Source organism: Balaenoptera ricei, chromosome 19 (genome assembly GCF_028023285.1).
Source record: "Balaenoptera ricei isolate mBalRic1 chromosome 19, mBalRic1.hap2, whole genome shotgun sequence".
Classification (NCBI taxonomy): domain Eukaryota; kingdom Metazoa; phylum Chordata; class Mammalia; order Artiodactyla; family Balaenopteridae; genus Balaenoptera; species Balaenoptera ricei.
Window position 1 is genome coordinate 2,989,187 of NC_082657.1, and position 26,617 is coordinate 3,015,803.

Genomic DNA, 26,617 nt, shown 5'->3' on the forward strand with positions numbered 1-26,617 from the left:
TGGAGTGCGGAATGTTTATTGAGTAAAGGGTGAAGGTGGTGGGTGGAAATGGGGCAACACAGAAATAAGCCAGACCGTGCCCGTGCTCTTTTGTCAAATCTTCCACGCAGACAACAACCGTTCACCACTTCGGAGCAGACAACCAGGGCTCAGAGAGGTTACGCCGCTTGCAAAGGCTCACACAGCACAGCTGGGCGGAAACTGGGCTCCGACTGGCTCCCAGGCACTGGGAGGGGCAACGACTTGGTCTACATCACACAGCTAGAGAGGGAGGGAAGGAAGGAATGTTTCTCCCTTTAGATAGTTGGGGAAACTGAGGCACAGGGTAAGGCAGTAACCTCAGCGGAGTAAGGGAATGTGTGTGGGAGTGACGCTGTGTGGGTCAGACGTGATGGCCCAGAGAGGGGCCGGGCAGCACAGGCCGGGTCTGGAACTTAGTGGAGGCGCACGTGCTGCGCCAGCTCCGCTGCGTCCTGGAAACGGCGTGGGCAGAGCGGGCAGGTGTGCGGTGGGCCGGCGCGGGCACGGTGCGTGGCACGGTGCCGCGACAGGTGGCTGGAACGCTTGAAGGCCTTGCCGCAGGCGCCGCATGTGAAGGGCTTGAGGTCCGAGTGCGACACGCGGTGGCTCTGCAGCCGCAGAGGGCTGGCAAAGACCCGGGCGCACTCAGGGCAGCTGTAGCCCTTGCGAGGGCCTGGCTCTCCCGGCGGTGCCTCGCGCTGTGGCGGGCCCCGGGGCTCCTCCTCCAACTGCACCGTGTACGTGTAGGGGACCCCGTTGGCGTCGATGAGCAGGTGGCGGCCCAGCCGCGGGGGTCGGGGCCCCGCCGCCGAGGAAGGAGTGGAGGAAGGACCTTCCGTCTTGGGGAAAGGGGGAGCCTTGGGGGGCGGCGGGTCCATGGTCTCCGGAGAGGAGGACCGAGGGTGGGGTGGCCGCGGCGGCAGCAGCAGCATCTGGAGCGGCAGCTGGGAGCGGCGGAGGGGAGAGAAGTTAAAATCGCCACTTCCTGGGGAGAGTGTACCAATTCTCACTGCTTGTTACCCTCTCTGTACCACTGACCTACCTTCCCTACACAAAAAGAAACTGCTTCTAGGTCAGATCGCTCTACTTGCATCAAGCAGCTTCAGGGGCTTCTACAACTAAGCTCAACATCTCAGCGCCCCGACCTGCCTTTCCTCCCGGGTCCTCCTCTCATCCCCCAGCTGGACCAGAGAGCTTCCCCCAGCTGGACCAGAGAGCTTCACCCAGCCACTTCCCTCCTCCTTCACCCCAAAAGCCAATCAATATCCAACTCTATTTCCCCCTTTACATCTTCATAGCCTCTTTCATGTCACGCCAGGGCTCTTGCCTCCAGAATTTCTTTAATGGGTCGCTTCCTCTTCTTCCCAGCCCCGGCTCAGGTTGCATCCTCTCCCCCCAGGACCACCGCAGCAGCCTTTCTTTGGCCTCCAGACCCTCCTAGATCTCCATCCCTACTAGGTTCCCTGGGAGGCCTCCCATCTCTGGATACGGCTGTAGCCTCTCTTAATTTCCTCTCTAGGTACATCCCCGGAGCCCCACTAACCCAATTCCCCACTTTTCACCCAGGGCTCCTCTATCCTGTTCCTACATTTAGCACCTTAAGGTTTCAACTTCCTCTCCCATTACCTAACCTGTCCTCGAAATTTCAGGTATGCCTACCGACGCCTCAACTGCCGGCCTTCTACGTAGCCCACGGCCCATGAACTTTGCCACCTGCTACATCTCCACCCAAGGGTCCCTCTCTCTCCCCAGCCCGTAGGTATAAGCCACTGACATCTCTGCTGTTCCTCTCTATACCCCTCGGGGCCTCCTCTCACTCCCCGTGACACACACCAGGGCCCCGGAGTCCCTCTCCCAAGCCCCCTTCTCCCTCTCTTCTGCATGCATCTGGCATCTTTATGTCCCCATTCCTATCCCTGCTGTACCCAGCACAGCGCCTCCACCCCGCTTCTCTGCTCCGCTTCCTTCTGTAACCCCAGGGCCCCTGTGTCCCCCTTTCCGCTACGCCCCCAGGAACCCCCCCCCCGCTCCCGCACTCCCTCCTGCCTGTCCCCCGCGCCCCGGCTCCTTCCCCGCCGTGCCCCAGCCCCACCCCCACCCCCGTTATTACCAGCCCCCTCCCCGAGCCCTGCCCGGCCTCACGCCGTCCCGGAGCCAGGCTCCTCCCTCCATCCCGGCCCCCGTACCCGGTGCAGTGGCCTCTCGGGTCCGGAGGAGCAAGCCGAGGTCCCGAACGGCCCGGGCTTCCCCTCGCGAGTGACGGCGGCGGCGGGACCGAGGCTTGGGGGAGCTCCGGGCCGGCGGCGCCGGGGACGGGGACGCGGGCGCGGGGGGCGCGGGGGCGCGAGGGGCGGCGGCGTCCCTGGGAAAGGGCGCCGGCCGGAAACCCGCGCGCCGCAAGGAAGGTTCCGCCGCCCCAGAGCCCGCCGCTCTAACGGCCCGCTTTTTTTGAGTATCTAGGGATCGCGAGAGAGAAGAGGGGCCGAGGGCGCGGGAACCACACAGCCCGCCCCCTGCCCCCCGCTCCCTTCCCATCCCCTACGGGAACAGTTCGTTCTCTGGGACAGAGATTGATTAGTAGACGAGGCTAGGCGAGGCTGTCTTTGCCCGAAGTCCCACAAGGAACGGGCGCGCCCAATCCGTCCTCTTCCCACCGGCCGACCCGCCTGCATCCCCTTCCAAACGAGGCAGAGGGCGGGAAGAGGGAAGTTTCTGTCGGCTGGGCAAATGGGGAGACCGAGGTGCAGACAGGGCCAAACCTTGCCAGATGCAGAGGTGGGCAAGGATGGCTCTTCCCATCGGGCAGGTGGGGAGACCGAGGGCCCGAGAGGGCCAAACCCTGACAGATGCAGAGGTGGGCAAGAGTGGCTCTTCCCATCGAGGAAGGGGGAGACTGAGGCGCAAGGAGCAGCAGCGACAGCGTCTGGGTGATGTCGGCACAAAGCGCGGTGGGCCCGAGGCTCCCGCGCGCAGAGAGGAAACCGAGGTCCGGCGGCCGCGTCTTGGTGCAGGAGCGCGTTGACCAGAGCGGGGCAGGGCAGCCAGGCCAGATCCGGAACCTAGTGCGGCGGTCGGCGCCGGGCCGCGCCAGGTGGCCGCAGCGCTGGAAGGCCTGGGGCAGGCGGCGCACGCGTAAGGTTGGAACGTCGAGTGCAGCGCCGGGGGGCGCCCGCAGCTCGTCCTCCAGCTGCGCGGTGAACTAGTAGCGAATGCTGCGCGTGTCCACGAGCAGGTCGTGGCGCGGGGGGAACCAGAGCGGGGCGGCGCTGCAGCTGGGGAGGGGAGGCAGCTGGGGGCACAGAAGGGAGAGAACCGGCGTTAGGGTCGCGCCCAGACCAAGGACCCCGGCTTGGTCAGAGGTGCGTCTGAGAAAGCTGCCGAAAAGAACTTTCTGGGATGATGAAAAAGTTCTCCCATCTGCGCGTTGTCCACTGGGACAGCCACCAGCCGCGTGAGGCTATTGCTCATTAGAAATGTGGCTAGGGCTTGAGGACCTGAATTTTAAATGGTATTTCATGTCTCAATTTAAATCTAAATAGCCACAGGTGGCTAACCGCTGCCCACCTTCCGGTACAGCTCCTAAACCACCCTCAACCAGTTGCAAACTGGAGACCCGCGGGCCAGAGAGGGCACAGTTATATTTGGTTTGGATCACAGATATGTCTTAATGTTTTACTGGGCAATATTTTAAAAGCCAGAAAATGCACACACAAATTGCCAGCTATAGAAAAAAGTCTCTAGATGGGGCAACAGTGAACTGAAACTGATAAAGCATTCTCAGAAAACCTTCAAGAAACCTCCAAGTGACCCAACAACTGTGACCTTAGGCTTCGATTAAAGATCCTCCAGAACTGTACTGTCCTAAAGGGCAGCCACTGGCCACACATAGCTCTTAAGCGTTTGGCATGTGTCCGGTCTGAACTGAGATGTGTCATAAATGCAAGACATCTAAAAGATTCTGAAGACTGAGTATGAAAAGAGTGTAAAGTATCTCATGAATGACTTTTATGTTGATACTCTGGGTATACTGACTGGGTTAAGTATGTTATTAAATTAATTTCAGCTGTTCCTCTTCACTTTTTAAAGCATGGCTCACTACTGGAAACTGTTGTCCTAGAGGTTCTTCCTCTTTTGTAATTTTATGGGGTGGGGGGCAGTAGGGAGAGTGGAAACTGGTGAACTGAGAGGGTGTGCCCGGTTTAAAGGGGTAAGTACACCTGTGTACACCGGGCTTCTCAGCCTTGGCACTACTGACATTCCGGGGCTGGAGCACGCTTTGTGACGGGGGGCAGCCCTGTACATTGGAGCATGTGGGGTAGCATGCCCGGCCCCCACGCTTCGGAGGCCAGGAGCACCGCCTCTCACCCCTCAAGCTCACTCCCACCCAGCTGTGACGAGAGACTTGGCCAAATGTCCGCCAGGGGGCAACACAGATCCCGGGCTACACAGACAACTACCACAGGAATCTCCCACCCAGATCCCTTTCTTGAGTTTCAGACCCATGAAACTTGCTTTGTCCATGAGAGCCACGCCCACCCCACCCCGCCCCACCCCGCCCCACACCCAACTCCGGAAATAATGACAAGGACCAACGTTTATTCGGCCCTTCCTACGGTGCCAGCCATCGCTAAATGCACTGAATCCTCAGAGCAGACCCAGGAGGGAGGTGCCATGCGGATGCCTATTTTATAGATGAGGAAACAGAAGCTCCGAGAGGTCACGTGATTGGGACTGAGCTCATACATCCGCTGGACAGCACGTGCTTCTAACTGACCCCTGAGTCAGAGCTCATGGCCACTGTCTGCAAGCACCTCATGCTTCTCCCCAACCCACTGCCGCCACCGCCCCAGCTCACCATGACAGCCTCCCCACCCCCCAGTTCCTTCTCTCTATGGCAACACTGCAGCAGTATAATTACGCTAACCCACAGAATCATGTCATCACCTGACCTAAAACCCTCCTTGCGGCACTTGGAATAAAACTCAGAAGCCGCCATCACCACAGTGCCGCCCAGCCCACCTGGCCCACTTCCAGGGCCTTGTGTTTGCTGTTCTGCCCTCTGGAATATTCCTCCCAGCCCCTCACAAGCACACACCCTTTCTGGCCATTCAGGTCTCAACTCGAGTAATCCTTCGTCACTGAAGCGCTGCTGGTTGTATCAGAGCTCAAGTAGGTGAGCAGGTGAGGCCCTGCTCCGTCTGGTCAGGCCATTCCCTCCGCATCTCATACTGCAGTCCGTAGGGGTCTTGCTCGTTTCTGGATTTGCTACTTTACTGCCTGCTCTTCCCGCTCTGTCCTAGGCAACATTCTACCCTCAGAACCTAGCAAAGGTCTGGGGAGAGGGTAGGGGCTCGGTTCAATGTTGGTTGAATGAATGAATGCAGTCACCCCGTCCAAAGGTAAAGCATTATCTCCCCCCACCAAAACAAAAAGCCTTGCTTCTCTCCTGGGACAGGATCATGATGAAGCCCCACAACCAGTCTGGAACCTCTAACGTCCTCATCCCGCCCCCCCACTTCTACACTCCCCAAAGCCAGAAGGCACCAAGTTCTGTCCCTCCCTCATCCTGAATGTCCCGCTCTGCTCCCCAAGCCCCAGCTCTGGCCCCTCCTTCCTGCCCAGGTCCCCTGCACCAGCCTTCTCCCTGGTATCTTGGTCCCCAGTACTGCCCCCACCCTCCTTGACACTCTTCTCACAGCTGTCTCATATGTAATCTCTGCACAAAATCTTGTCACGGCCCCCATGACCCTCAGGACCAAGTCCCCAGGTTCCTCAGCCTGGGATTTGAAGCCCTTCGTGAGGTGGCCTAGCCAATCCACCTCATCCCAGCCCCACATGGCATCTTACGGCCCCCTAATGGGACCTAGGGAGGCGCCCCTAAGAAAGCACTCCAGCCAATAACTCACACCCGCAAAGGAAAGGCTCCCACCTCACTTGTGTTCCAGCCCTACCCCTGCAATTAAAAAAGAATCAAAACTAACGAACGTTATCTGCACCTGTCTCAGCAGGCACCACGAGCTGCTATAAAGAAGTGATGGAGCAGTAGCTGCTACCTTCGTATTAGGTGAGTTTGCAGCTCACCTGATAAGGATGTTTCATTCTATCCCATCTTACAGATTGGGAAACTGAGTTCCAGAATGGGATGGTGATCTATCTCAGGCTATAAATAGAGGCTGTGGCAGCGTCAGGGATTCGGCAAGAGACTCCTGCTTCCCACCCCTGGCCAGGATGGCTGGGGACCACAAGCCATTCCCTATTTCAGGATGAGGAAGCTGAGGCCCAGAGAGGCAGCTTCAGGTCACACAGCAAGTAAACAGTGAGGCCAAAACCCCAGCCTCCACCTTCTGTACCAGAAACAAGAGATTCTGTGCAGCTCCTGCAGTCTCTCCACGGTCCAGGAAATTCCTTCCAGCCAAGTGGTCCAGAACGTGCTGCGCCAGCTGCCCGGCATCCTGAAAACGCCACAACACGGCGGGCACGTGTGAGCCCGACCCAACCGGAGCTGGCGTATGAAGCGATACCTCGCCGGGGCGCTTGAAGGCCTTGCCACAGACCAAGGGCCGGAGTTCTGAGTGGGAGATGCTGTAGTTCCTGCGGTGCCGGCATCTCTTGAAGACCTGAAAACACTGGGGACAACTGAAGCCTTGCGGGGGGGGTGGGGGTGGGGGTTGGGCTGCAGCCAGGGGGCCTCCTCCGTGTGCACGTATAGGGAACACCATTCCCGTCACTGAGCAGGTGACGGTCCCTGAGAGGCGGGCTGAGGCCGCGGGATGGGGATGGCGGGGGTGGAGGAAGAGGAGGGGGCCGGCTTAGGGGCGGGCACCACCCTAGGGAGGGAGGGGCCCATGGCCTCCAGAGAGATTGAGGGTCAAGGTACACTTTGGGAGGCTGAGGGGAGGACAGACGGGCGATTAGATGAAGTTCTTTCTCCGGAATTCACCAGCTCCAAGCCTCTCCACCCCGCGCCCGCGAGTCTAAGCGAGTGACCCAGCGGACGCACCGCTCGGGCCTCTCCGGTCGCCCGGAGCTCAGCGCCTACCTCCCGGCGCCGGCTCGCGGTGCGGAGGTCTCTCGGGTCCGAGCGCGGTGGGAAGCGGCTCGAGGGGCGGCCCCAGGATGTCCGCCGCGCGGGGTCATGGACTCGGAGAGCCCGGAGACGGCTCCCGCTCCTGCCTCCTTCTCGGCCAGACGCGGCCCCAGAAATCCGCCCCGGCGGGAAACAAACACCCGCGAACAACGGTTCCGGGTGTCTGCCCGCCTCACTTCTCTGCAATAACGGGGGGAAAGCCAATATAAAGTCATTGGCGACGTGGTAGATACAGAGGGAGGGAAGACAAAAGGGATGGCTTTTTGTCCGAAAAGTTGTGACTTTTCTTTAAAAGTCACTTTATCTATGGTTTCCCTGGCAGTCCAGTGGTTAAGACTTCGCCTTCCAATGGAGGGGGTGCGGGTTCGGGTTGGATCCCTGGTCTGGGAGCTAGGATCCCACATGCCCGGCAGCCAAAAAACCAAAACATAAACAACAGAAGCAATACTGTAACAAACTCAATAAAGACTTAAAAAAAAAAAAGTTCCACATTTTAAAAAAAAAGTCACTTTATCCTTCTGGGCTGGAGAAGGAACTAGTCGTTCTAAAATAAGAAAGACTGTCTTCAATAGGAAAGAAAATAGAACGTCTACCTACAAATAGGAACCGAAACCAGAAAGGGCTAGTGATTGGTCGGCTGCTACACAGCAAAGACAAAGAGCCAGAATTATCCAGCCCGGGGGACAGCTGAGGAAACCCAGGCCTTGTGATTTAATGTGTTACATGGCAAGAAAGTGGAGTCAGCTATCATTCTCCGTGTTGGTGGTAAAACGAAGGCCAGAGAGGGGTAGTCACTGGCCCTGGGTCACACAGCTAGTCGGGGCTGGCTTGTACGATGCCAATCCCTCCACAGGGCTGAAGTGGTGGAGGGAAGTGATATCCAGGTCTGGAGGACACCTGAACTCCTGGTGTCAGTCTCCACAGCCAGCCAGGAAGTCCTGCCCTGATGAATACACCGGGATGCATTGGGCCAACCCCTGGAAAGTGGTCATTCCCCGCCCCCCCCCAGGTGGGTTAGCCGGTGCTGGCTGCGGTTGCTGGAGCACATGAATGCCTTCCCACAGGGGCCACACACTTAGGGGCAGAGTTCCGAGTGCAGGACACGATGCTACCCGAGGTAAAACAGGCTCTTACAGGTTTGTAAGCACACGGGGCAGAAGTGTGATGGGAGCTGGCCCATCTCTTTCTGCATCACCCTGAGCTGCTTCCTCAAGCCACAGTAGGATGTGTGTGGTGATCAATAAGTGACCACTTGAGCTTGGGGGCACAGGTGAGGACAAAATAGGTGACTGAGTTTGAGATGCATCCCGGGACATTCCCAGTTTTAAAACTGAGAGGAAGAAACAAAGAAGAACCAGACAAGAACACAGATGTCTCAGCAGATTTGGCTACCATCTGGCCGCTGACAGGGAGGAGAGAATTCATCCCTAGTTTTCTAATGGGTTATTAAGGCCAGAGAGTGAACCCACCAGTCACAAAGCCCACACGGTTCAGTTAAAACCCAGGGTGCCTGCTTCTTGGGTAAGGCTAAAGGGGAAAAGGAGACCAGTAATGGCCCTGGGAGGTGAGGGCATCTTTCTTGCTACTTTCTCCTGCTTCCCCTGCCACCCACAGACTTGCAGCACACCCCAAGGCTGGAGATCATTCAGTCTTAACCAGAACAGCCCAGAAAAGGGTGTTGCCTTGTCCACTAGAGATGCCAGGGTCTAGCTCTGCAACCGTCATCTCTCAAGCTGGACGCTGGCAACTTGGGAAAGATTCCCAGCACGTGGCTCCCCAAAGGTATCAGTTTTGCGCCCATGTTAGGAGCAGACTCAGTCTGCCCTAACACACCAGGACGTGCTGCGCCAGCTCCCTGGTAAGCCTGACCCGCCGGGAGCAGAAGGGACAGGTACAGGGAGCCCGGCGGATGAGCTGAGGCTGGCAAAGACTGCTGGGTCATCTGCAGGCCTTGCCACAAGTCTCCGAGATGAAGCACCAGATGACCGGATGTGAGAAGCCATAGGCCTTGAGACGGACAGCATTCTGGAAGCCCTGCAGGCACTCGGGACAGCTGGACGCTGGGCAAAACTTCCTGCTTGTCACTGGGCTTCTCCACTCGCACTGTGTATGTGTAGGTGTATTGTATGCCCGTCCACTCAGAGGCTGAAGGCCCAGAGAAAAAGGAGGAGGAGGAAGGGCCAACTTGTAGGAGGAGCACTTGACTGGGACTGGGGAACCCACAGTTGATGAGAATAAAGTCATGGTCATCCTTTTTTTTTTGGCCGCGTTGCGCAGCATTCGGGATCTTAGTTCCCTGACCAGGGATCGAACCTGCGCCCCCTGCAGTGGAAGCGCGGAGTCTTGACCACTGGACCGCCGGGGAAGTCCCAGTCACGGTCATCCTTGAATCAGAGGAGCAGCTAAAGGAAGGAAAAACTGCACTGACTGAAGGTGCAGAGAGGTAAGCTAAGGGTTGAGATGACCAGAGGACCTCTCTGCATCCCCCAATCTTTGCTTACCTACGTCATCCTCCACCCCCTACTCCTTAAGCCCCTCATCTCTCCAAGGGACTGGGGGACTTTGCATGGGCCTCTCTCCATGTGCCCAAACCCTAGACATTCTTTACCACGTCTCCATGCTCCCGGGATTTGCACAGGCCTCTTGCATCTGTCAATCGATTCCTATGATGTGCACTCAGAGTCGTCTTACACGCCCCCAGAATCTGTGGGACCCATGCTTTACTATATTGCCCTCCGTCTCCTCTTTCAAACCCCTGGTGGGCAGGGTGTCCTTTTCCCTTGTCTCCATTCCTCCCCATCAGGGTATCACTCTTCTCTTCTAGGACCTCCCCCAAACTCCCCGAGTTTCTTTTTCTGCCCAGATCCAAGATTTCTTCCTTTCATGCTGGTCCTGCGACACCAATTAAGTGTTTCCATCCGCCCAGAAAGAAGTCTCTCACCTCCAGAGTCTGTGTTCGACCCACTCCACCACCTTCCCACCATCCCTCTCCGAAGCCCACCAAGGCCTCCCTGGTTTCTGCCTTTTCTCTGTTCCCGAGGGGTCCTCCGACACGAACCTCCTCGATCCTTCCCAATCGTCCCCGCAATGGGTCAGTCGGGTCCGGTCTTTACCACACACACACACACACACACACACACACACCCGGCTGCCCACCCGTCCTCGTGCTCCTGGACCCCTCCTCCAGGCATGCATGGCCTTTGCTGTCCGTGCGTTATGAGGAGAGGCCTCCCGAGAGTCTGATCCCGGGATGCAAGAGGCGAAGAGATTAAACCTTCCGCGAGCCCTAAGTGGAGCCATAGGGCTCAGACCATCCAGGAGAGGGATGGGGTTCATGAGAAAGCCTTCCGGCCGGAAACACAAACCCTCAAAGGAAGGGTTCCAAGTGCCTTCTGTTCCGCTGGCCTGAATCCCTGTCATTCATTCAACAAATATTTGTTTAGTGTCTCCCATACGCCAGCTTCCGGGAGTAAAACCATGAGCCAACCAGACCGAGGTAGTCCCTGACTTTCTCTACCTTAGAGGCAACAAATGTTATCTGTATTGCATACCTGCTGCGACAAGGAACTCTCCTAAGCCTCCTGGGGGCGACAGAGACCAAAATATTGAAATGTCTGCCCTCACCTTAGCACCTGGGAGAAGCAGGTAGGGATGACATTCAGGAGACAAACTCAACGACGGACAGGGTCCCTAAAGAATCTTACATAGCCCGAGAAGAGGACTTCAAACAAGAAGCTGTCTCAAATTCAGTCCTGGTGCTTCGCAGATGAGGAAACTGAGGCCCAGAGAGGTTACTGAGACGTTGATGGTCCCACAGCAAGGGGGTGCCAGAGCCAGGATTACATCCTAAATCCTAAAGCGGGGAGGTCTTTACACTTTCTCATCCCAATATCTTCATTTTGGACTTCCCTGGCGGTCCAGTGGTTAAGACTCCGTGCTTCCACTGCACGGGGCACAGGTTCGATCCCTGGTTGGGGGACTAAGATCCCGCTTGCTGCACCGTGCAAACTAACAAATAAACAAAAAAACTCTAATGTCTTCATTATGGGGAAATTGTTCTATGGCCCTTGAGAGTTACAGGATTGAAGCTAAAAGAAGTTTAGGGAAAGAGTTGCCTGAGTGTGAAACAGCCCTCAAGGCTAGCTGTAGATGCTGGCAAGGAAAAACCAGAAGGCTGGGCTTCCGAGCTCCCACCCGCACGGAGCCCGGTAAAGTCATGAAGAGCCCCTTCTTGCCTCAGTACAGACTGTCTAGAAGGATTAGGCATTCCATGCGGATTTCATGGCAAACACCAGATGTTCACGAGGCAGCTTAGAAACAGTTGGATTCCAATTCTGGTCGACAGGCTTGTGGGATCTTAGCTCCCCGACCAGGGACTGAACCCAGGTCCAAGGCAGTGAAAGCACCGAGTCCTAACCACTGGTCCACCAGGGAAGTCCCTTCTCCAGGGAAATCTGAAAAACACTGTGTGACACCATTCCCTGTTTGGTGACTCAGTTTCCCCATCTGTCATGGAGAGGCCACCATTCTTTGTTTTTCCTTTTAATTTTATTTTTCTATATCGAGACGTAAGTTATGATGGAAGAAATTTTCATATGTTGAGGTATGGGGAAGTCCTTCTGGCTGATACATGATTTGACTTGAACTTTACGCTAACCAGAACAGCCTGTCTTATGGCCTGTCAAATGTACACTGTACAGCTGCGTTAACCATTAAAGAAAAGAACACATTTAAAATCAAAATGCGGGGAGTGGGTGAACTGGGAGATTGGGATTGACATATATACACCACTATGTATAAAATAGATTATTAATGAGAACCTACTGTAGAGCACAGGGAACTCTACTCAATGCTCTGTGGTGACCCAGATGGGAAGAGAATCTAAAAAAGAGTGGATATATGTATACCTATGACTGATTCACTTTGCTGTACAGCAAGAAACTAACACAACATTGTAAAGCAACTGTACTCCAATAAAAATTAATTTAAAAAATAAATAAGTGAAAGGAAAAAAATATCAAAATGGAGTCACCATGGTTCAGGCATCCAAAATGGAGCTGGGTGGCCATTGTAGATGTGGTTTCAGACACGTTCCTGCATCACTGAGAACTTGAATCTTCCGAACTGCATCCGACTCAAGGCCACCACCAGCCATTCTCAAAACAGTATTTGCTAGTAGTGGCCAACTGCCACCTTACAGCACATCTCAACTTGGCCTAATCCTATTTCAAGCGCTCAATACCGATGCATGGCCGGTGACTACCATATTGCAAAGACAAATCTAGAGGAGGCCAACTAACAAACAGGCAGCTACAATGTAAGGCCATAAGTGCAATGACAGGGCACTCCAGGGGGCCAGAAGGGGCTCATGACCCAACTGGGGGAGGAGTATAGAATTGGCAAGTTTGGGAATTCCCTAGCTGTCCAGTGGTTAGGACTCCACGCTTCCACTGCAAGGGGCACGGGCTCATCGCTGGTCGGGGAACTAAGATCCCGCAAGCTGCGCAGTGAGGCCAAAAAACTAAAAGAAAAATAATTGGAAAGTTTTCCTGGAGGTGACATCTGAGTTCAGTCTTGGAGGACAAGAGAGTTAGCCAGGGCTTGGGAACAGTGAATGCAGTTCCAAGCAGAGTGAAAAGTAGGGGCAAAAGCCAGGACAGAAAACAGCCCAACTATTCTTCTTTCAGAGTGACTAAGCATCATGTGCCCAGCCAGGGGCGATGCTGACTGGAGACAACAAGGACCAGACTGAAGAACGTGGAGTTTGTGCTGCAGGCATCACAGGAGAGTCTGCAGCTAGTCAGGGAACTATCATGTGAGGGCGTCACAGGGATTCCGGTGGAACTGGCAGCCTGAAGGGGTGCCTCACCCAGCCTGGGAGCCCGAGGTAGGCAGGAGTCAGAGGTTGCTTTCTGGAGGAAATAAGGCCTGAAAAAATGGCCAGGATCCCCCAGGAAAGGTTACTCTGGGCAGCAAGACCAGCCTAAGACCTGGCGCCTGGAGAAATTAAAGTGCGAGTGTTTCAATGGGGGTGAGACACCCGTTGTGTGTCTCAAATGATGAGAGAGGAGGCTGGAGAGCTTGGCGGGCACTACAACATGCAAGGCTTCCAACTCCAGGCAGAGGCGTTGGGATTTCTGTCTTGCGGTAAGCCCTCTTGCCGTGGAAGGATTTTGAGCTGGGAAAGAACAAGATTAGTTCCAAATTTTTGAAAGGTCTGTTTGCTTATGTTGGCGGGCTAGAGAGTGGAAGCTGGGGGACTATGGAACAGTCTGGTGCTGAAATCTACAAGAGAAAGAACGAGGTCTGAGCTACGGAAGGGGCGGTGCGGATTGAGAAATCCCTCCAAAATCTTGGTGTTAAGGCTCAAATGCCTGATTTTAATGCCCTCAAGAATTTCAGAGCTGCAGAAAGGAGGCAACATGCGAAAATAATACTAGCATTACTTCCCACGTGTTACATACTGTCCGTGCAAAGACATTATTATGCTAGGTACCTTCATACGTGATTTTATTTAATTTCTCTAAGAGGTTAATCCGTTCAGTTTTCAGTGAGAAAACTGAGGCGCAGAGAGGGAGTTCATTGCTCAAGGGCACGGTGGTAGCGACTAAGCGAGACGCGGAGGCCCGACACCCCACACCACGCGCCAAAACCCCCAACCCTCGACCAGAGGATCTTCCCTTTTGCATCTTTAGTTCCCACCTTCGGAGGCCAATTCCCCTCCACACACCTCCCTTCGTTTCCCCCCCGGGCCCCGCCCGCCGTGGCCCTTCTAGCCCCGGCCAGCCTCTCTATGGTTCCCCCCCCACCCACCCCTCTACCCACACGCTGCCTCTCGTTTGCCTCCCACCCTGGCCCCTCTATCCACCGCCAACTTCTCCATGGTCCCCCTTCTCCCTAGTTCTCTACTTACGTGCTCCTCCTCTAAACTCCACAATATCGGCCATCAGCGCCCCCACCCCCCCATCCCCCCACCCCGCGCCCATCAGATCCGTCCTCTGAGCTGCCTCTCTGGTCAGGCCGAGCGGAAACGGCTGTCAATGGGGAAGTGCTTTTAGGGAAGGCCCTGCAAAGGAGGGACCCCGCACTTCTAAGGGGTGACCCTGCGCTAAAGCGGCCCATTTCAGGCCCTCTGCGAAAATGCTCTGGCTGGAAACACGAGGCCCAGAGAGGAAGGATCCAATATGCGCTTGGGCCCACCTCTAATAAGTGGGATCCCAAAAGGATCACTCTCTATAGGAGTTTCCTGTCTCTCCTTTAATCTTTGTTCCGACAGTGTCAGAGACAGACAAGGAAATCGGGAAATGCCCACCTCCTTACACAGACTGCGGAAAATGAGTCCAAGAATGGGGAAGGAACTGGCTCAAAACTAGTCAACCAGGAACCAAATGGGAATCAAGCCAGGGTCTCCTGGTTCCCAGTTCCCAGAACCTCAGTGGTTTTTCTGTTTTAAAATAGGTGAAGTAGATAGTAACAGCAAGGCTCCTGAAAGAGGCATGCAGGACCATCACATCCAGGTTTCAGTCTGATTCCCAACCCGATCTACAAGGATTCTCCTTAACACATAGCAAAGCAGATGTAATTCTTTCCTTCAAAAGTAATTAAGCATAACTGCAGAGGTGGATTCACCATGAAGCTAATGAACCTTAAGCTTCCAAGGCTTCTCACTTGCACAAGGCTTTCCCTGGGTAGTGAGTGTTGACAATTCAAAGAGTACTTAAGATTAGTCACTGCTTAAAAAAAACACAAAAAACTTGCACCTGAATGTCCAGCGACAGATGAATGGCTAAAGAAGATGGGCCATGTATATACAATGGAATATTACTCAGCCATAAAAAAGAATGAAATAATGCCATTTGCAGCAACATAGATGGACCTAGAGATTATCATATTAAATGAAGTAAGTTAGACAGAGAAAGACAAATATCATATGATATCACTTATATGTGGAATCTAAAATATGATACATATGAACTTATATACAAAACAGAAAAAGACCCCACAGACATAGAAAACAAGCTTATGGTTACCAAAGGGGAAAGGTGTGGTGGGGAGGGATAAATTAGGAGCTTGGGATCAACATACACACACTACTATATATAAAATAGATAACCAACAAGGACCTCCTGTATAGCACAGGGAACTCTACTCAATATTGTGTAATAACCTATAAGGGAAAAGAATCTGAAAAAGAATATATATATATCTATATATCTATATATATATCTCCAAATCACTGTGCTGTACAACTGAAACTAACACAACACTGTAAATCAATTATGCTTCAACTTAAACAGTTTTTTAAAGGATAAATAACATATTAAAAAAAAAAAACTTGCAACACTCTGCAACCTTAAATTCACAGGTGAAGGAAACTTGCTTAGAATTTTCCCAAACTTGACAACAATACTAAAAAACTGTGAATCTGAAATTAAAGTCTCTTAAGTTAATAGTAAAGAAATGTTTTGATCAATCACATTATAGATCAGATAATCTTACTATTCTCTCTACAGAAAGTATTATAATATTGTTGTCATATAAAAAGCCAATCAAAGAAAATAGAGGGAAAGCATTATAGAGCTAAATCAGGTAGTAAACTAATTAAAATGCTATCTATACGATATGTGCTTTTCAGTTTTGGGGGTTGTGCGTGGTAATTGTCACCTTTTGAATTTTGTAATTGGCTGCAACTTATTTCCTCATACTAAATAAATGTTCTCTTGTATACCTTTTTTTGTATTTTAATTTTTGTATTTCTAAGCTGTACAAGCTTCACACCCTACAAAACCTGGATCTGACTCTGCTCTGACACTCAGTGTGTTCTCAGTAAACACTAGTGGGACTTCCCTGGTGGCACAGTGGTTAAGAATCCGCCTGCCAATGGAGGGGACATGGGTTTGAGCCCTGGTCCGGGAAGATCCCACATGCCGTGGAGCAACTAAGCCCGTGCACCACAACTACTGAGCCTGCGCTCTAGAGCCCGCGAGCCACAACTACTGAAGCCCGCACGCCTAGAGCCCGTGCTCCGCAACAAGAGAAGCCACCGCAATGAGAAGCCCGCACACCACAACACAGAGTAGCCCCCGCTGGCCACAACAAAGATCGTGCGCAGCAACAGAGACTCAAATAAAATACAAAAATAAAAATCAATTAATTAATTACTTTTTTTAAAAAAGAAATGTTTGTTGAATGAGTGAACACATATACCATTTTAAAATAAATAAATAAACACACACTAGTTATTATTGTCAGTATTATTGTAATCTGCAGACCCAATAGGAAGGCTTGAGGATGATTACAATTTAAGGATGACTGTTGGCTTAGGACTTCAGACAGCCATAGTCACCATCTTCTTATTCATCCACACACTTATGTATTGATTCATTAATTCAGTACATGGCTACTGAATACCTGTATTCAGTACTGAATGCCCAGACACGAGTGTGGGTGCTGGAGACGCAACAGGAAATTATACAGACGTGGTCTCTGCCTTCAGGGAGCTTACAGTCTGATAAGAATTGTCCATGGGATTGATTTGACGTTTTCAAAAATCAGATTTAAAAAATCGTCTATAAGCTCTCTCCACCCCACATTTTATTATGAAAATTTTCTTTTTCTTTCTTTCTTTTTTAATCTTTTGGCCACACCGCACAGCATGTGGGATCTTAATTCCCTGACCAGGGAATTGAACCCTGGGCCCCCTGCATTGGCAGTGCGGAGTCTTAACTGCTGGACCACCAGGGAAGTCTCAGAAATTTTCAACCACAGAGAAAAGTTGAAAGAATCACATAGTGAACATGCATACACCTATTATATAGGCTTATAACTTTTAAATATCACTTAGAGGTTGATCCTAAAAGATCATCATGTTCAGCTGATTCTTTTTTTTTTTTTAAGATTTAATTTTATTTATTTTTTGGCTGCACTGGGTCTTCATTGCTGTGCATAGGCTTTTCTCTAGTTGCGGCGAGCGGGGGCTTCTCTTGTTGCGGAGCACAGGCTCTAGGCGCGCAGGCTTCAGTAGTTGTGGTGCGCAGGCTCAGTAGTTGTGGCTCATGGGCTCTAGAGCACAGGCTCAGTAGTTGTGGTGCACAGGCTCAGTAGTTGTGGCTCGCAGGCTCAGTAGTTGTGACACATGGGCTCAGTAGCTGTGGCACACAGGCTCAGTAGTTGTGGCATGTGGGCTCAGTAGTTGTGGCGCGTGGGCTCAGTAGTTGTGGTTCGTGGGCTCTAGAGCACAGGCTCAGTAGTTGTGGTGCACGGGCTTAGTTGCTCCGCGGCATGTGGAATCTTCCCGGACCAGGGCTCAAACCCACGTCTCCTGCATTGGCAGGCGGATTCTCATCCACTGTGCCACCAGCGAAGCCCCTCAGCTGATTCTTTTTTTCAATACAGCTTTACTGAGATCTAACTCACATGCCATATAATTCACCCATTTAAAGTGTACAATTCGTCGCAGGTATGTGCAGGGTCCCCACAGTCAACCTTAGAACGTTGCGTCCCCTCGGAAGGAAACCCTGTGCCCTTCAGCTGTCACTTTCTTACTCCCTCAATTCCACTCCGGCTCCCACCGCTTATCTAAGGAGCCGCTTATCTACTTTCTGTCTCTATAGATTTCCCTGTTCTGGACACCTCATATGAATGGGATAATAAACTGTGATCTTTTGTGTCAGCTTCACTCACTATTTAAAAAAATTGAAGCACAGTTGATTTATGCCAGTTTCGGGTGTACAGCATGGTGATTCAGGATTTTTACAGATTATACTCCATTAAGTTATTACACAATAATGGCTATATTTTCCTGTGCTGTACAATATATCCTTGTTGCTTATCTATTTTATAAATAGTTTGTATCTCTTAATCCCACACCCTTATCTTGCCCCTCTCTTAATAAACTTAAAAGCTTTTACACAGCAAAGGAAACCATCAACAAAACAAAAAGACAACCTATAGAATGGGAGAAAATATTTGCAAATGATTTGGCCAACAGGCATTAATATCCAAAATATATAAACAGCTTATACAACTCAATATCAAAAAACTGAACAACCCAATCAGAAAATGGGCAGAAGACCTGAATAGACATTTTTCCAAAGAAGACGTACAGATGGATAACAGGCACATGAAAAGATGTTCAACATGGCTAATTATTAGAGAAATGCAAATCAAAATGATGAGATATCATCTCCCACCTGTCAGAATGGCTATCACCAAAAAAATCTACAAATAACAAATGATGAGTATGGTAATAATGGTGGAGAAAAAGGAAACCTTCTACATTGTTGGTGGGAATGTAAACTGGTGCAGTCACTATGGAAAACAGTACCAAGGTTCTTCATAAAACTAAAAATAGAACTACCATATGATCCAGCAATTCCACTATTGGATATATATCCAGAAAATAAACAAAAGCACTAATTCTAAAAGATACATGCACCCTAATGTTCATAGCAACACTATTTACAATAGCCAAGACATGGAAGCAACCTAAGCGTCCATCAACAGACAAAAGGATAAAGAAGATGTGGTATATATATACAATGGAATACTACTCAGCCATAAAAAAATGAAATTCTGTCATTTGCAGAAACATGGCTGGACCTAGAGAATATTATGCTTAGTGAAATAAGTCAGAGAAAGACAAATGCTGTATGATATCACTTATATGTGGAATATAAAAAATAAAACAAATGAATGTATATAGCAAAATACAACCAGACTCACAGATATAGAAAACAAGCTAGTGGTTACCAGTGGGGAAAGGGAAGGGGGGAGGGGCTTCTTCACTGACCATAATACTTTCAAGGTTCATCCATGTTGTAGCATGTATCAGTACTTCATTCCTTTTTGTGGCCAAATAATATTTCATTTTATGGATATATACCACATTTTGTTTATCCATTCCTCAGTCGATGACATTTCGGTTGTTATGAACAATGCTGCTATAAGCATTTGTTTACAAGGTTTTGTGTGGACATATATTTTCATGTCTCTTGGGTACACACTTATGAGTGGAATTGCTAGGTCATATGGTAACTCTATCAGTCAATTCATTTAAAAGACAGGAGATCCAAGTCCAGAGAGGAGAGATGACATGCTCAAGGCAGGGACAGAAAGAAGTAAGGCTAACACCCACCCCACCCAACATCTTCTGATTCCAAGTCCAAGACCCTTACTGCCATTTTTTTAGTGGTTCCACGTAGCCAGACTTGTAGCCTCAGGTCATGCAACAGACTGTTAGTGTAGTGCCAGCCCCTGAGGGTCACAGACAAGAGGGGAAAAGGCAAGGAATCCACATTTACTGAGCACCATCTGGTTCCCAGAATTATGCTAGACTGTAGCACTCTCAAAGTGAGATAGGACATCACTTGCCCAAAATTGTATAGCAAGTGGATAGACGGATCTGGATCCAGGTGCATCTGACTTCAAAGCTTATGGTCATTCCACTGAACTATGCCCTCCTCTTCAAATATTTCATACTCTCAGTATTAATATTCCCAATATCTCAATCTCCTATATCCATTAATTCAGTTATTCATTCACTCATCTGTTCATTCATTCACCAAACATTCACTGAGGTATTTATATGCCTCCTCTCTGTGGATGCGGAGATGAAACTGACTCTGCCCCCAAAGAAGGGAGAACAGAGGATGAGTTTCATGCGCTAAACCCTGTGCCGTGAATGATCACATTTAATAAAGAGAATCTCAGTGGAATACCATTTCACACAAGTCAGACTGGCAAAAATTTAAGTTTGACAAGTATTGTTAACGATGTCAAGTAAGGGGATTGCCCATTCATTGGTGGTGGATGTGTAAATTGGTAACAATTGTAGCTAATACATGGTGCCTACTTTGTGCCATAAAACACTTCACGTATAATGACTCATTTCATCCTCATAGCACCTAACACTTAAGTGTGTTGAGTAAATACTATTATAATTTTTGTTCTGCAGATGAGGCAAAGGAGAAGGCTGACTTTCTATTAGACACAGCAGGTACATACAATGCCTAAGGCCCAGTACACTCTTAGGAGCCCAGGAAAAACATTTTAATTTTGAAATCAGAAAAAAAAAGAATATAATCCAGCCTAGCTTATGTTTGTCTTTATACCAACACAGATATAACATACAAGTTTAAATATACTTTTTGGAATGATGGAGCCCACAAAGGCACAAATGCCAGAGCCCAGGAAAGCACTGGAGACCGTGAGTGGTTAAAGAACTTACCCAAGAGGGACTTCCCTGGTGGCACAGTGGTTAAGAATCCGCCTGCCAACGCAGGGGACACGGGTTTGATCCCTGGTCCGGGAAGATCCCACATGCTGTGGAGCAACTAAGCCTGTGCGCCACAACTACTGAGCTTATGCTCTAGAATCCAAGAGACACAACTACTGAGCCCATGTGCCACAACTACTGAAGCCTGCACGCCTAGAGCCCGTGCTCCGCAACAAGAGAAGCCACTGCAATGAGAAGCCTGCGCATAGCAACGAACAGTAGCCCCCACTCGATGCAACTAGGGAAAGCCCGTGCGCAGCAACAAAGACCCAACGCAGTGCTCGCTTCGGCAGCACATATACTAAAATTGGAACGATACAGAGAAGATTAGCATGGCCCCTGCGCAAGAATGACACACAAATTCGTGAAGCGTTCCATATTTTTGGAAAACATGGGCAGAACACTCTATGACATAAATCACAGCAAGATCCTTTTTGACCCACCTCCTAGAGAAATGGAAATAAAAACAAAAATAAACAAATGGGACCTAATGAAACTTCAAAGCTTTTGCACAGCAAAGGAAACCATAAACAAGACAAAAAGACAACCCTCAGAATGGGAGAAAATATTTGCAAATGAAGCAACTGACAAAGGATTAATCTCCAAGATTTACAAGCAGCTCATGCAGCTCAATACCAAAAAAACAAACAACCCAATCCAAAAATGGGCAGAAGACCTAAATAGACATTTCTCCAAAGAAGATATACGGATTGCCAACAAACACATGAAAGAATGCTCAACATCATTAATCATGAGAGAAATGCAAATCAAAACTACAATGAGATATCATCTCACACCAGTCAAAATGGCCATCATCAAAAAAATCTACAAACAATAAATGCTGGAGAGGGTGTGGAGAAAAGGGAACCCTCTTGCACTGTTGGTGGGAATGTAAATTGATACAGCCACTATGGAGAACAGTATGGAGGTTCCTTAAAAAACTAAAAATAGAACTACCATATGACCCAGCAATCCCACTCCTGGGCATATACCCTGAGAAAACCATAATTCAAAATGAGTCATGTACCACAATGTTCATTGCAGCTCTATTTACAATAGCCAGGACATGGAAGCAACCTAAGTGTCCATCGACAGATGAATGGATAAAGAAGATGTGGCACATATATACAATGGAGTATTACTCAGCCATAAAAAGAAACGAAATTGAGTTATTTGTAGTGAGGTGGATGGACATAGAGTCTGTCATACAGACTGAAGTAGATCAGAAAGAGAAAAACAAATACCATATGCTAACACATATATATGGAATCTAAAAAAAAAAAAAAATGGTCATGAAGAACCTAGGGGCAGGACAGGAATAAAGATGCAGACCTAATAGAGAATGGACTTGAGGACACGGGGAGGGGGAAGGGTAAGCTGGGACAAAGTGAGAGAGTGGCATTGACATATATACACTACCAAACGTAAAATAGATAGCTAGTGGGAAGCAGCCGCATAGCACAAGGAGATCAGCTCGGTGCTTTGTGACCACCTAGAGGGGTGGGATAGGGAGGGAGGGAGATGCAAGAGGGAAGAGATATGGAGATATATGTATATGTATAGCTGATTCACTTTGTTATAAAGCAGAAACTAACACACCATAGTAAAGCAATTATACTCCAATAAAGATGTTTAAAAAAAAAAAAAGACCCAATGCAGCCAATAAATAAATAAATAAATAAATGTTCCTTTAAAAAAAAAAAAAAAGAACTTACCCAAGATTTCCCAGCTAGTAGGTGGTGGAGATATTATGACGAGCAGTTGGGTGATATCTACCAAATTGAAGATGGAAGTTGAAGATGTTCCTTTTCTTTGATGCAGCAACTCAACTCTCAGGTATATAACTTAGAGAAAACTCCCATGTGGGTTCAAGGAGATGTAAGCAAGAATGTTCATGGCAGTATCATTTGTAATAATCAAAAACTGGCCACATTCAGGTACCACCTCACACTGGTCAGAATGACCATCATTAAAAATCTACAAATAGGGACTTCCCTGGTGGCACAGTGGTTAAGAACCCTCCTGCCAATGCAGGGGACACGGGATCGAGCCCTGGTCCGGGAAGATCCCACATGCCGCGGAGCAACTAAGCTCGTGTGCCACAACTACTGAAGCCCACGCACCTAGAGCCCATGCTCCGCAATAAGAGAAGCTACCGCAGTGAGAAGCCCGTGCACCGCAACGAAGAGTAGCCCCCACTCACCTCAACTAGAGAAAGCCCATGTGCAGCAATGAAGAGCCAACACAGCCAAAAATAAGTAAATAAGTAAATTTTAAAAAAAATCTACAAATAACAAATGCTGAAGAAGGTGTGGAGAGAAGGGGACCCTCCTACACTATTGGTGAGAATGTAAATTGGTGCAGCCACTATGGAGAACAGTATGGAGGATCCTCAAAACACTAAAAATAGAATTACCATATGATCCAGCAATCCCACTCCTGGGCATATATCCAGAGAAAACTCAAATTCGAAAAGATGTATGCACCCCTATGTTCATAGCAGCACTATTTACAATAGTCAAGACATGGAAGCAACCTAAACGTCCATCGACAGATGATGGGATTAAGAAGTTGTGAGAGGGCTTTCCTGGTGGCACAGTGGTTGAGGATCTGCCTGCTAATGCAGGGGACACGGGTTCGAGCCCTGGTCCGGGAAGATCCCACATGCCGCGGAGCAACTAGGCCCGTGAGCCACAACTACTGAGCCTGCGCGTCTGGAGCCTGTGCTCCGCAACAAGAGAGGCTGCGATAGTGAGAGGCCCGCGCACCGCGATGAAGAGTGGCCCCCGCTTGCCACAACTAGAGAAAGCCCTCGCACAGAAACGAAGACCCAACACAGCCAAAAATAAATAAATAAATTAATTATTTTTTTTAAAAAAAGAAAACTTTAAAAAAAAAAGAAGTGAGATATATATATTTCATTCTTTTTTATGGCTGAGTAGTATTCCATCACATATATATCCATCATATATCCATCATATATTCCATCATATATCTATGATGCAATACTGTTCAGCCCTAAAAAAGAGTGAAATAATGCCATTTGCAGCAACATGGATGGACCTAGAGATGATCATATTAAGTGAAGTTAAGTCAGAGAAACACAAACATTATACAGTATCACTTACGTGAGGAATTTTAAAAATAGTACAAATGAACTTATTTACAAAAGAGGAACAGACTCACAGACATAGAAAACAAACTTCTGGTTACCACAGGGGAAAGGGAGGAGGGATAACTTGGGAGTATGGGGTCAGCAGATGCACAGTACTATAGATAAAATAGATAACCGGCAGTGCGCTGGCCACGCATGTGTCTCTCGCTTCCACGGCGCTTGGACAGAACAGACCCAGGGGCGCCCCTTCCTCCAGACTCTGACCACCCTCCAAGCTCTTCTCCAGTCACAACCTTGAACCACCCACTCAGCTCTCCTCGGCCTCCCGGACCAGCCCACACCATTTTCTGAGCTTAGCTCCGTACTGCCGACCAAGCATGAGCTCCCACATTCGTCACCATTACTCCGCCGGGTGGAGGCCGCCGTCACCCGCCTGGTAACGCGCATCTGCCGCTCTCCCACACCTACCCGTCTCTGCGCTTCTCTTTCGACCCCGACGCAGCAGCTCGCGAGGGCGTGAGACATCGTTTGGCGAACTGGCCGAGGAGAAGCCGGAGGGCCCGAGCTCACCGGAAAAGGCAAAAGCAGCGCTGTGGCCGCGCCCGCTTCCAGGACGTGCCGAAGCCGTCCCAGGAGCAGTGGGTGAAGCCCAGGACGCCACGGAAGCCGCCCGGCGGACGGAGAAGCACCCGCACCAGGCCCTGTGGCTCCGCAGGCCCGGGGCTCTCCCCGCGCAGACCCCACCTCTGGACTTCCTGGAGCCACTTCCTGGAAGAGCAGGTGAAACTCGTCCAGGAGATGGGCGACCACCTGACCAACCTCCGCAGGCTGCCCGGCCCCCAGGCTGCGCTGGGCGAGCGTCTCTCCCAAAGGCTCGGCCTCAAGCACCACTAGGAGCCCCCGGAGCCCAGCGGCCTGTGAGGAGCCCCTCTGGGGTCAGGGCTCCTCCCTGAAGCCTCTCTCTGCAGCCACTGGGCAGCTTGTTAACCACCCTGGAGCCCTCGCCAAGCCTTGGGCCAAAGGGAAACAGTAAAGCTTTCTGCAGCAAAAAAAAAAAAAAGATAACCAACAAGGACCTACTGTATAGCACAGGGTACTATATTCAATATCTTGTAATAAATTATAATGGAAAAAATGTTTAAAGGAACATTTCTATCCAAAAAACAATATATATGTATATATGCATATATATATATATATCAGAATCACTTTGCTGTACACCTGAAACTAGCACAATATTGTAAATCAACTATACTTCAATAAAAAGGAAAAAAATTGGAACCAACCCAATGACCTTCAACAGGAGAATGAAAAAATGTACTATGGCATCACATTGTATCAGATATGTAGCAAAATAGGAAGACATGCGTGGGAATGATAAACAGAAAATGCAAAATCTAATAACCTTAGGGGAGGGAGGGAGGAAAATGGATGGGGGGTACACAGAGGGCTTAGACTGCTTCTGTAAAGTTGTATAATCTTCTAAGTTTATTAGTGAGGATAGGGAGCCATTTATATGATTCCAAATAATTTTTGTATACAGAAATGGTTCAAAGTAAAATTCAGAAAAGACTCCCTAGGACTTCCCTGGTGGCACAGTGGTTAAGAATCCACCTGCCAATGCAGGGGACACATGTTCAATCCCTGGTCCGGGAAGATCCCACATGCCGCTGAGCAACTAAGCCCATGCGCTACAAATACTGAGCTCCCGCGCCACAACTACTGAGCCCACGCGCCTAGAGCCTGTGCTCCACAACAAGAGAAGCCACCACAATGAGAAGCCCGCGCACCGCAACAAAGAGCAGCCCCTGCTCGCCACAACCAGAGAAAGCCCACCTGCAGCAACAAAGACCCAATGCAGCCAAAAGAAAAAAGAAAAAGAAGAAGAAAAAAAGACTCCCTAGGTTTATCAGTCAAGATACAATAGGTTCTGCTGCAGTAACAAACAACCCCAAAGCTCAGTGGCTTTAATCAAACAAATGATCATTTTAAATGCTATATATCCAAGGAAGATGAGAATCAGGTTCTGGTCACTGTAGATACATACTCTGGAATTCAGGCTGATGGAAACTTCACTTCACCCAACAGATCCCCACGCACAGAACAGCCTGGATGGAAAGTGGTGAACCGCTTGCTGGCTCTCATCTTGTGCTGAAGTTGACACACATTGGTTTCACTTATAGTTCATTGGGCAAAGGGAATCACATGGCCACGTCTAACTGCAAAGGAAAATGCAATCTTATCACGTTCCCATAAGGAGGAGAAACAGAGAATTTAGGAATGACCTTCATGTTCAGCATCTCCTACCCTGCCCTTCCAAGAAAACAACTTAAGGTTGTTCCAAAGATCTTGCATATCTCTTTCTTATTAGGTTTTACAACCCTCTACAGTTTTGTACGTGAGAAAATGCAGGCACAGTCCAGAGAAGTGTGTTGACCTCTCCAAGGTCACGCAGCCAGGCCATGAAATTAACAGTTGTAGGGCTAAGACCTCAGCCCTGTCCTTGGTGCTGCCGAAAACCACCAGTCTTTGGGCTCTTTCCTCCAAAAGAGCATTTCCCGGGACTTCCCTGGCGGTCCAGTAGTTAAGGCTCCGCACTTCCACTGCAGGGGGCACGAGTTCATCCCTGGTCAGGGAACTAAGATGCCGCATGCCATTGCGCGTGGCTGAAAAAAAAAGCGTTTCCCAAACGTCACACCACCTAAGGACTTCTGCAAATAAATCCCAGTACCACCCGTGTTGCTGTTTGCTGAATATCTTTCTGCAAACGGACTTTAAAAACCTTACATTCATAAACTTTGTCTCACTAGGTTATCACGAGCCATGCAGAGGAGGTGACCACAAAAACGTGTAACATGAAAACAGAACAAAGGTTATTCAATTCTGGTCAGTGTCAACTGACTGCCAGAGCTTACTCATACAGGTTAAAAAGAGAAATTCGAATTAGTTCGCAGCCACCCAGTGCCCCACGCAGGCTGTCTCCTGCGGAAACTGACAGGTTATTAGGAAGAAATTCATCACTTTCTCCCCGGGGAGGGGGAGACCCGGCTCCCGGGAAGCCCCGGCCGGTCCTCCAGTGCGCCTGCGCCGAGGCGCTGACGCCAGCCCAGGCCACGCC

The 26,617-nt window shown here is 49.9% G+C and overlaps 1 protein-coding gene and 1 non-coding gene across 8 annotated transcripts; one reads left to right on the top strand and one right to left on the bottom strand.

Moving 5' to 3' along the window:
• On the bottom strand, nucleotides 1-26,582 carry ZNF580 (zinc finger protein 580). 7 transcript variants are annotated; one of them, XM_059904519.1, is made up of 5 exons: nucleotides 26,496-26,582; nucleotides 25,547-26,165; nucleotides 7,061-7,288; nucleotides 6,372-6,473; nucleotides 2,210-3,310 (listed from the first exon to the last, which is right to left on the bottom strand). In XM_059904519.1, the coding sequence occupies exons 3-5, from the start codon at nucleotides 7,156-7,158 to the stop codon at nucleotides 2,596-2,598; spliced, it is 915 nt and encodes a 304-aa protein (XP_059760502.1). In that variant the 5' UTR covers nucleotides 7,159-7,288; nucleotides 25,547-26,165; nucleotides 26,496-26,582; the 3' UTR covers nucleotides 2,210-2,595. The 7 variants fall into 7 exon arrangements, with proteins under 7 accessions (XP_059760504.1, XP_059760505.1, XP_059760502.1 ...); XM_059904518.1 differs by having other exon boundaries at nucleotides 26,287-26,545; XM_059904523.1 differs by lacking the exons at nucleotides 25,547-26,165; nucleotides 26,496-26,582 and adding an exon at nucleotides 23,968-24,233.
• On the top strand, nucleotides 20,662-20,768 carry LOC132354409 (U6 spliceosomal RNA). The gene has a single exon (XR_009499276.1). It is a non-coding gene; the product is annotated as a U6 spliceosomal RNA (small nuclear RNA).
• Nucleotides 26,583-26,617: the final 35 nt, after the last annotated feature.

What these genes read in the sequence shown, in the direction of transcription:
- ZNF580 (XM_059904519.1), bottom strand. Translation starts at nt 7,158, where the DNA reads ATGACCCCGCGCGGCGGACATCCTGGGGCCGCCCCTCGAGCCGCTTCC. An exon ending in CCGCGAGCCGGCGCCGGGAG is followed by an intron (nt 6,474 to 7,060) that starts GTAGGCGCTGAG and finishes TGGCGTTTTCAG; the next exon opens with GATGCCGGGCAGCTGGCGCA. An exon ending in CACAGAATCTCTTGTTTCTG is followed by an intron (nt 3,311 to 6,371) that starts GTACAGAAGGTG and finishes CTGTGCCCCCAG; the next exon opens with CTGCCTCCCCTCCCCAGCTG.